Genomic DNA, 10,521 nt, shown 5'->3' with positions numbered 1-10,521 from the left:
GGACATGATGGACGAGAGTAAGTGAAAAACTCAAAAACCAAGCAACCAATAATGCAATCCCATTATCATTACAAAGCTTATTAGTCTCTCCAACTTGGAGAATTTTGCTTTCTTTTAATCACAACCAACATTATGAATTTCCAAGCTGCATTTGCACTTGTACACAGCAAACACTGATGATCAAGGTCCTCAAAACCGCTTCCAGCCTCAATCTGCAGCAATTCATCATCATCATAATAAATAACTTAAAACAAATCCTAATTGAATTCATGGACTTCTCCACTCAAAAAACTAAAAACAAAAGAGCCCTAAACCTAAAATTTTCCGGGCCCTCCCAACTTAGAAGCCAGCAAATTCAGATGTCCAGGAAGGTAATTTCCCAACCTCGCCGCCGAAGCTTCTCCTACGGCTTGTTGCTGCTGCTGATGCCGATGGTGAACGAACAAAGAAGCTTGTTGCTGTTGAGACACCGACACCGTCGCCAACTGCACAACCATCTCCAGCAGAGGAGCAGCCGCTGCAAAACTTCAAATTTGACCAAAATCGGGCCTGGCCAGGAGGACCCAGAGCCCCGCGGGAGCTCCAGGGCCCACTTAGGACCCACGGCGGGCCCCACGGAGACGCTGTCATCCTTGGCGGAAGCGTCGTCGTCGGTACGTATGCGCTTGCCGAATATGAAGGGAGTGAGACCCAGCAAGGACTTGTGGTCGAGCGAAGACGCTGCGGAGGTTGAGGAAGGAGAAGAGAGAGAGCCAGCACCGCCGCGTACGGAGACGGAAACGGAGGAGAAGCTGGTGGGAGTGGTTCTAGTTCTGGTAGCGGCGATGATTGAGGGCTCGGCCTGGCGGAGGAGCCACTCGATGGTCTGGCCGTCAGACTTGGGGCCGACCTCCGTCGAATGCCATGAGTCGGAATACTCTTTTTCTTCCTTCATCCGCTTCACCTTCACACTGTATTTGAAGGATTAGAGCTCACAGGACTTCATAGATTGGGGGTGGGGGAGCAACGGCGACGTTTTGGTCCCTAGGGACTAATATGTCCTCTTTTCAAAAGCCCATCCAACGTGGCAGTCCGTAACGGTTAGGTCAGCGCTACGGGAGCCACGTCACCGTTTTCCGTCAGGGCAAACAGAGCGACTCTAACGGAGGGATAAATATATCCACTTTTTTGGGGGTTAGGGACATATTAAAGTATTTTCCAATACTCGAAAACGAAAATGTCCATAAAAGAAAGGTCAAGGACGAATTTGTCCTTTACTCAAAAAATTTAGGTCCCATAATATCATCTCAGTAGTCTTGATGCTCTCAACCCTAATCTCCATTCATATCCAAAAAGAAGAAATACATCTGAGAATTTGTTCGTCATCTTCTCTAGGTTTTCCCTCCCTCTAAACTCTGAACTCCGACTGAAATCACCAAATCGGAGTGTTGGTTGCGTTACCGTGAACCTTGAGGCCTGCTGCGGTGCCGCCTGTGGGTGTTGCGTGATTGCGACTGCGCTACCGTAAGTGCATCTCTGTATCTCTCGACTGCGACTGCGACTGCATTGGAAGGTTGCTGACTTACTGTCGCTGCTGCTTTGTGTCGTTCCTGGTTGCTGCTGCCTGCTGCCCTCTTCTCCTCCCCTGTTGTGTCATTTTAGGTAAGCCATAAATCTCTTTTTCTCCCTCTGTTATTTGATTTCACTCCATCATCTCTCTGTTCAATATCTCAATTCTCAAGGCTCAAGTATTCAATGTTGAGAAACCAAATACCTCTGCTACAAAGTGAACGATATGCTCTGTGAATGATGATTTTAAATTTTAAATTTTAAATTATGGTGGTGCTTAGGATTCTAATTCATGTGTGGTTTGTTACTTGTCATTTTGGATTTTGGAAGTTGTTGTACTTGTTAATTATTTGATTGTATCGCTTGTTGATTTGCTTTCCTTGTTAGTAGTTTAGTTATTTTATATGCTGAATTTATTTTAATGTCATATAAACATGTGAGTTGTGAATTTATTTTTCTTTTAAAATATTTGTATTCTTTATTGTGCTTTTGAATGCTAAACTGTTCTAAGGTTCAATTTGCTCTTGAATCAACCTGTTTTGTGTTTGCTTCACTCTGATATAGGAAGAAAACTGTGCTGTGTTCTTGATCGGTGAAGAGCACTGTGCTGTGTTCTTGCATAATTATAGAAAGTGTACTCTTCAAGCCCTTGGATTATTTTCACTGCTGATCAGGTACCTTTTATGTATATTTTTGTACATTTTGGTAACTGAATTTGCAAATTGCCACACCTCAGTCAAGTTCTAGTGACCATCTTAAACTTTAATTTTTCAACCGGTTCGTTCATTAATCATCCCAACCATTCATTTACTATAGCATCAATTGATCAAAGATATGGATTATTGAGATTATAATAAAGTAGTAACTAGGCAACACTATGTTATGCACTTTGCATATTGACATCTTCTGTCAGAATTTTCAGAGTAGGGTCCAGTTGGTTATGGTTTGCTTTCATGGCTTAAATTTGTATAGCAATCCAAATCAATAGTGACCTCAATTTTGAGGGACCTCAATGTAAACTTGCATGATTGATACTAGTTACAGTCACTCTCACTCTCACCACAGGGCATGTTTGGGTTTAGGATCTTAAATATGTGTCTTGGATGATGTGAGCATTTAATTTCCTTGGTCATGCTGGGGTTCAAACAAGCATTAGTAAGATAATGGGTTATGGTTTATGAAGTATTATCCTACAACTTAAGATCTCGGTATTTTATCCAGGTGAAGCTTTATATTCATTTTGAGTTGAATGAAGTCTCAAATATAACATATATCAGAAAGGTATGTTGAACTTCGTTTACATATACAGGTAATGGAATATGTGACTGGGGCAGGAGCAGCAGCATTGCTGCAATCAGCAGTGTTTGCAAAGGCAGGGCAACCTGAAGTTCAATGGATAAAGGTTTGCAACATGTATGGGAAATTCTGCAACCAAGTGGGAGAAGGGGTAGCTTCTGTTGTGGGAAATTCTACGAAAATATGTTAAATATGCTAAGAGATATAATCCAACTTTGGTTGTATTTTAGTTTTGAATTATGAAAGCTTACTATTTACTATTTAGGAGTCACTATTTACTATCCCTTTACGATTCTATGACTTGCAATTTTCCGTTTGTCTTCCATTTCAGGTAAAATATACGACATCTCACTTCTCCATCGGCACTGCATCTTCCACACTTGGGTACTCCCTCCATATTCACAACTTAAAATTATTGAGCTCGACAACCCTGTTACAGAACCAAATCCATCAAATGTTGTTCAAGACATGTGCTTGCTCCTTATTGGCCATGACAGTTTATGCCATCTTCTACAACTATACCCACAAAACTCTTACTCTCACGAGTTCAGAGGTTCCTACCTAAACCATGGAAACAACCTACCAAACAGTTTGACAAACACTTTGCCTTCACTGATGCATCTATGGTTGGTGTTCTTGTTGCAGCTCTCAAGGACTTTGTTAACCAAGCCAACTTGTCTAACGCATTCAAAACCTTCTTTCAAATACAGCAACATGCAGCACCATCACTTTCTACTGCTTCTTCTTCCTATATCTTGTTACACCCCATTAGTTCTCTTCTCTTGGGTTGCACTAACCTTAAATCATTGCCACAGGGTAAGCAGCTTCATGCCCAAGTCATTTCATTGGGTCTTGATCAACACCCTATTTTGGTTTCAAGGCTCACTAATTTTTACACTAGTTTCACTCTCCTTGCTGATGCTAATGTTGTTGTTGAGAGCTCCACTAGTTTGGATCCATTGCCTTGGAATATGGTTATATCTTCCTATGTTAGAAATGGGCTCTTTATGGAGGGTCTTTCCGCATATAAGAAAATGGTGAATAAGAGGATTGAACCTGATGATTTCACTTACCCTTCTGTTCTAAAGGCTTGTGGGGAATTGTTAGATTTTGCTACTGGTGTGGAGGTTCACAAGTCTATTGAGGCTAGCTCAATTGGGTGGAGCTTGTTTGTGCACAATGCATTGGTCTCTATGTATGGTAGGTTCGGGGAATTGAAGGTTGCTCGCCAAATATTTGATAAAATGCACCACAGGGATGATGTTTCTTGGAACACTATGATCAATTGTTATGCTTCAAGGGGGATGTGGGAGGAAGCGTTTTGGCTATTTGGATGCATGCAAGAGGAGGGTGTTGAAATGAATGTGATCATTTGGAATACTATTGCTGGAGGGTGCTTGCATTCAGGAAATTTTAGTGGGGCACTTAAGATGCTTTCTCAGATGAGAACTAAAATTCATTTGGACAATGTTGCGGTGGTTGTTGGATTGAATGCATGTTCCCACATTGGAGCCCTTAAATTGGGAAAGGAGATTCATGGTCATGCTGTAAGAACATGCTTAGATGCATTTGAAAATGTAAGAAATGCATTAGTTACAATGTATTCCAGATGTTGTGACCTCAGGCATGCATATATAATGTTCCACAGAATGGAAGACAAGGGTTTAGTTACTTGGAACGCGATGCTTTCTGGATATGCACACATGGATCGATCTGAGGAAGTCTCACACCTTTTCAGAGAAATGTTACACAAGGGTGTTGAACCAAATTTTGTAACCATTGCAAGTGTTCTTCCCCTTTGTGCTCGCATAGCGAATCTGCAACATGGCAGGGAGTTTCATGGCTACATCATGAAGTGTGAAGAGTTTGATAAGTATTTATTATTGTGGAACGCTCTGGTGGACATGTATGCGAGGTCTGGCAAAGTCTTAGAAGCCAGAAGAGTGTTTGATTCGCTGAGTGCAAGAGATGAAGTCACATATACTTCCATGATCTTGGGGTACGGTATGAAGGGAGAAGGACAAACTGCTCTAAAACTATTTGAAGAGATGTGCAAGTTGAAGATTAAACCAGACCATGTAACAATAGTTGCAGTTCTAACAGCTTGCAGCCATTCTGGTCTTGTATCTCAGGGTCAGTTACTCTTTAAACAGATGACAGATGTTCATGGGATGATACCGCGCATCGAGCACTTTGCTTGCATGGTTGATCTCTATGGAAGGGCTGGCCATCTGAACAAAGCAAGGGATGTTATTACTGGGATGCCATGCAAGCCAACTTCTGCAATGTGGGCGACACTCATTGGAGCTTGTCGAATCCATGGAAACACAATGATGGGGGAATGGGCTGCAGGAAAATTGATGGAAATGAAACCTGATCACTCGGGTTATTATGTGTTGATTGCGAACATGTATGCAGCCGCTGGTTGTTGGAGCAAGCTTGCTGAAGTGAGGAGTTACATGAAGAACATAGGTGTGAGAAAGGCACCAGGCTGTGCTTGGGTTGATGTTGGCAATGAGTTTTCTCCATTTGTGGTGGGAGACACTTCCAACCCTCGTGCTTATGAGCTCTACCCTTTAATGGATGGACTCAATGAAGTAATGAAAGATGCTGGTTATGTAAGTAATGAGGAGACTGTTTCACCCGAGGAACATTTTGAAGAGTTGAATGTTGTAGGGAGTGTATACTAAATTAATGTGCCACATAAGCATGTTTTGGAGAGAGATCATTGACAGAGAGGTTAACAGTCTAGTAAAATTAAATATCAAGGATCGAAATAGGTATTTTTTTTCAAGTAGTGTTTTGAAGAAATTATATCGGGATGGATATTCAATAAAAATCAAAGAAAGATTTGAAATATGTTACATATTTGTAACTTCATGTATACGGCTATACGCCAGTAGAGAAATAGATTTAAGAAAGAAATATATGTATGTATTTATATACATCAATCTCCGTGAGATTAAGTACGATGCATGGCCAAAGAACGATGAATTATCTGACTTTCTGCATTCCTATATTTTTCGTGAATATATGTCTAATCTTTTTTCGTTGAAGAAAGAATTAATATGGAATATACGCTGATCGATGGAATTATACGCTTTTATTAGCAAACTTGAACGCCACGTATGCGAGAGCACAATAGTTTTCATACGCATATGGTTTGGTCAATTAAAAAATATTGTTAATTTATTTGTTTATATATATGCAGATCAATACGAGGGATCAAGAAAAGGCGGGTAAATATAACACCACTATGTCATGGTTGGGGAACTCTATGCCTAAGGAATGGGAAGAGAAGACAAAGCAATTGAATGTGAAGTGGGAACAAGTACAAAGAAAACACAGCAAAAGTGAACTAGAGAATAGCGGTTACGAGGATTCACGTTTCATGTTCCAGGATGGGATAGTACCTTACCCATCCCAACTAGATGGCAATAAGGATGGTTCTTATGGCTCAACTTCATTGTTCTCATTCCAAGATTTGCTTATTGAAAGGCAGAGGAAGGAACTAATGCAAAGAGTTCATGTTTTCACAAATCAAGTCATGCATGCTCCAACAGACTCCTCCAAACGCTTGCCAGTGTTTAAGGACATAGCTCCAAACTAGCATTTGTTGGTTAGATGGCTATTAATTCATAACCCTTTTAGGTATATTCCAAATTCGTTAATTCATCGTTCAGCATAATTTGATCCTTTAATTGACTCGTGCTAATGAAAAGAAGTGTTGGTTTGTTGACAGTTATTGTTGCTAATTAGGATTTGACAGGATTATAAAAAAATTACATCAGATGGTGGAAATATTTTATTCTCTGCTTATGCTTTAATTTTTGCCATTTTGATTAGGTCATTGACAGATGATGTGTTACATAGTCAAATTTAGTATAACTAAGCTATTGTTTATATTCTTTAATTTTATAATTTTAATGACGATTATGACCTTATTTTCTAATTTTATCAATATTAATAATTATATCCATTAAGAAGTAGCTGATCACATAAAAGTAAAAAATATTTGAAAGTGTAATGCTACTCATAAATTCTTTACTTTGATTTCATGTACAAGGGTAACTAGCAGTTTTTGAGGCCAATCCTTCACACCTTTTTTTTTTTTTGTTTGGGGGGGAGAGCAAAATGGAGAATTGGAACAAACGTATACCATCATTCCATTCAAGAATATGTCTATTAGCCATGACTATCCTCATACATTAATATATGATCGCTTCGTTCTTGTTGCGGCAGTGTTTTCAGACGAGTCGGACAAAGAAAACCTTGGGAAACTATGGTTTTCTGATACTGAAACTGGCCACTGAGGATATAGTGTGGGTGGAGGAGTGAGATTGCGTTGAGCTGGAAGAGGTGGCAGCATGTTATATGTGTTGTAAGGATCACTGCTTAGACTGCCATCAAATATTAACTTTGTGAGAGAGACATCAACAATAAATGAGAAAGAAAACCAACCAATGATAAATTGGTAGGTAACAAACATCCACTACACGTTACCACTAATGCTTAATTACTCTGTCAGCATTCAAAAATTATTACAAGGCCAAGATAACAGACCTTGTAGTATAAGAATGATCATCTTCATCAATACGCTGTGTATTCCTCTGAACTGGAGAAACAGACCATGATGGTGCAGGTAATTCATCAGAGAAATATCTTCTCCTGATCAACTAAAACAGAGAGGAACCAGAAAAGTTAGATGATGACCCATAAATTAAAGAAATGATACATAAATTGAAGGCCATACTGACCATATGGAAAAATTTCATCAGTGCCTCCTTGTCATACCTTGCTTCTTTTGCTGCCTACAGATGTCCAACAAAGTAAATCCCAGCTAGTAAGTGAAGAATGAATTAGGTAGCAGTTGTACGGCACATCGGGAAAACAGGAATATTTCTATATCAATAATCAAGATGACAAAATAATTTTAATGCTCCATCCTTTCAATTAGATTCAAAAGTGAATTAAAGCTATATGTTTTATTCCTATACAAGACTAGTGTGATGACAAGAAAGTAAAATGTAAGTTAATCAAGTCATCCATTAAGCAAACTGAAGTAAGCATTTTAGTCATCTGAACATGTGAAATGTAGTTCGGTAAAACCTAAAAAATATTTATAAGCAAAGCATCAGCCAGCTATATTACAAAAAGAAGCAAGACTAAAACTTTGATTGCCACAATGCTAGCTAGTTCAAACTCCCAATTAATTAACATTACTTCCTGTACAATTCATGAGGTAGAATAGCATCCTCGGGATAGCAAGTGACTGATATAGAAAAACTACTCAAGACACTTACTGCAATAAGGCTGCCACCACCAGGAAAGCTCTCTGTCAGAGGAAGGTCCTCACTGGATGGAAGCAAACCCTGCTTCTCAACCCACTGGCGTGCAACATCAACGAGATTGCCACTGCTTCCTCTAGTACCCTCTTTTGCAGCAATATCAGATTTGTTGCCAATAACAATATATGGGACAGGAAGCCCACTGGGGCCCAAGGATCCTGAAGGAGCTGAAAATGTCCCTGTTGCAGAAATCTCAGCTGCCCATTTCTGCAAGCTACTCTTTGTTCTTCTTTGTGAGAGATCGTGAACAAAAATTACACCTTCAAACGAAATTGAAGCAAGATTCCTAAATTAGAACAGAAATCATACAACCAACTTCCAAAACATACTTACTTTTAAAGCTTTTCTGATTTTGATTGTAAAATTTCTACCAAAGCAAAAAGTTATAAATAAGTTATGGATACAATTCAAAAGGAAAAATAGCAGTAGAGGATACGGTTGAAATAAAAGGGTACGTGACATTCAGTCAGCTAACTACTGATGATTTCTTAAAAAGGCTGAAAAACTAAACCTAAAACGTTCATGATAATTACTTTGATCAGATTCCATCTTTCAAGTTCAGACTTGAAAAAGGTCATGTTTAACTATCAAAAACTCCCTTCTCCCTCTTTTTTCATTCTATTCTACCTGGTCCAATATATCATATTTTTGGATACTTGCTGGTATTTAGATTGAAGATACATACCACAACTTGTTACAAATGTATAATTCGTAGATATAAAAATAAGTAAGAATAAAAGAGAAGCTCTGTTACTCACCATTAATCTGTGAATAAAAGAGAGACCTGCAATCTTTGTACCGATCGTGCCCTGACACATCCCAGAATTCAACGAAGAAATCTCTCTTAGAATCACCTGCAAGGCTACTTGAGGAGGTTCCAGAATTTCCATAATAAGTGTGCTGGAAAAGAAACAACGAACATCCAGTGAAGTCTTGAACCACAGAAACAATAACAATTTTTCTTATGTGATGAAGATTATTAGGTTTCTACCTTCACACCAACTGTACAACCGATTGTCTGTTGAGGGCGACTGATGGAAGAACCATTAACTATCAAGTGAACAAGAGAAGTTTTCCCAACACCTAAATGAACATGATATATGTTATGCTAAAATCTTTCCAAAGTGAATTCATTGTTGTTTGATCCTTTCAGGCATGCCTAAACCGATGCAACATGTAAAACTAAGCAAAAAACTCTATTTCTATTTAAGTTTCCATAACCCTTTGCAGAACACACCAATACACCATACCATATACCATTTATACAAAGTATCGGTGACCATGGTGAAGTAAAAGTAGTACTTTTTCTCTACAAGTGCGGCATCTACCCGATTCTCACTGCAAACTCAAAGAAGAAAGTTGGGGAATACAAAGACCAACGAATAGGAAGAAGGAAGGCAGCAGAGTGATGGTACCTGAGTCACCAACAACGGCCACTCTGACCTGGCCAAATGGGGGACCACCATTGAGGTCTCTGTTGTTCGTTTCGCGGTCCCTCCGGAACATTCTTTTGTTGCTTCTTCTTCTGTAGAGCGCAGACCCGGTTAACGGAATCAACTCCGAAAGCAAAAACACCTCAGAGACAAAAACGCAAACACCTTGGCTGCTAGGGATTCAACCACCGAAGAAGCTCCAGTAGAAATTTGAATCCATGAGATGCAACGGTTATTGTGGTAAAATCGAAGAAAGAAGCTGACACGTAATAGATGTCATTTTTGTGAAGTGAAGTGAGGTGAGGGTTAAGGAAGGTTGAAGACGACGCCACAAGCTTGGATGCGATCACGTTCTTGTTCTCGCCACCTCCGATCCGTGCACATCACGCGACCACTCAATTGTCAATTGTCAATAGTCAATAGTTATTACTCATTAGTCAATAGTTTATATTCTACCTTTTTTTTTTATATTTTTTTTTTAGTTTTCCACGGTATTCACTAACCCGATAGGTTAAAGACGGTCCATTTAGGAGTCAGTCGCTAAGCGGATAAATGAGCTTAGTACTCGACCAACCCAAGTTGGTTATTGTAACAGCCCAGACCACCCGATAACACAATATTGTCCGCTTTGGCACACAAGCCTCACGGTTTTGCCTTTGACGATAGAAATGATAGCCAAAACCTCTCGCACTAACTCGTCAAAACGCATCATGTTAGGGAGAGGTATCCACATCCTTATAAGGCATGCTTCGTTCCCCTCCCCAACCGACGTGGGACCTTACAGTTATAGTCTATACTCTATACTATACTCATTTTTGCTTTTTATTTCGGTCTTGTCTTCCTTTACCTAAAAAAAGTTGATAATGGATCGGCATTGACCATAATGGGTGTTACCA

At 39.5% G+C, this 10,521-nt stretch overlaps 2 protein-coding genes and 1 pseudogene across 8 annotated transcripts; 1 reads left to right on the top strand and 2 right to left on the bottom strand.

The window, feature by feature from the left end:
• Nucleotides 1–314: 314 nt before the first annotated feature.
• On the bottom strand, nucleotides 315–1,636 carry LOC110268446 (transcription factor TCP7 pseudogene; annotated as a pseudogene).
• On the top strand, nucleotides 1,284–5,846 carry LOC107623035 (pentatricopeptide repeat-containing protein At1g71490). Of its 6 annotated transcripts, none has more exons than XM_016325163.3 (5): nucleotides 1,284–1,641; nucleotides 2,113–2,222; nucleotides 2,858–2,950; nucleotides 3,176–3,397; nucleotides 3,490–5,846. In XM_016325163.3, the coding sequence occupies exons 3-5, from the start codon at nucleotides 2,941–2,943 to the stop codon at nucleotides 5,532–5,534; spliced, it is 2,277 nt and encodes a 758-aa protein (XP_016180649.1). In that variant the 5' UTR covers nucleotides 1,284–1,641; nucleotides 2,113–2,222; nucleotides 2,858–2,940; the 3' UTR covers nucleotides 5,535–5,846. The 6 variants fall into 6 exon arrangements, with proteins under 6 accessions (XP_016180649.1, XP_088365643.1, XP_016180650.1 ...); XM_088509517.1 differs by having other exon boundaries at nucleotides 2,858–2,961; XM_016325164.3 differs by having other exon boundaries at nucleotides 2,858–2,961; nucleotides 3,176–5,846.
• Nucleotides 5,847–6,858: 1,012 nt separating this feature from the next.
• Nucleotides 6,859–10,090, bottom strand: LOC107624067 (small GTPase LIP1). Of its 2 annotated transcripts, none has more exons than XM_088509504.1 (7): nucleotides 9,608–10,090; nucleotides 9,184–9,275; nucleotides 8,951–9,092; nucleotides 8,148–8,452; nucleotides 7,602–7,655; nucleotides 7,408–7,520; nucleotides 6,859–7,244 (listed from the first exon to the last, which is right to left on the bottom strand). In XM_088509504.1, the coding sequence occupies exons 1-7, from the start codon at nucleotides 9,696–9,698 to the stop codon at nucleotides 7,046–7,048; spliced, it is 996 nt and encodes a 331-aa protein (XP_088365630.1). In that variant the 5' UTR covers nucleotides 9,699–10,090; the 3' UTR covers nucleotides 6,859–7,045. The 2 variants fall into 2 exon arrangements, with proteins under 2 accessions (XP_088365630.1, XP_088365629.1); XM_088509503.1 differs by having other exon boundaries at nucleotides 7,639–7,746; nucleotides 9,608–9,952.
• Between the last annotated feature and the right edge of the window lie 431 nt (nucleotides 10,091–10,521).

The sequence above is a fragment of the Arachis ipaensis genome, chromosome B10 (assembly GCF_059453495.1).
Source record: "Arachis ipaensis isolate K30076 ecotype BB chromosome B10, ASM5945349v1, whole genome shotgun sequence".
In the NCBI taxonomy this organism is placed as follows: domain Eukaryota; kingdom Viridiplantae; phylum Streptophyta; class Magnoliopsida; order Fabales; family Fabaceae; genus Arachis; species Arachis ipaensis.
Note: the sequence above shows the minus strand (reverse complement) of the source record. Positions and strands in the feature narration are given on the sequence as shown.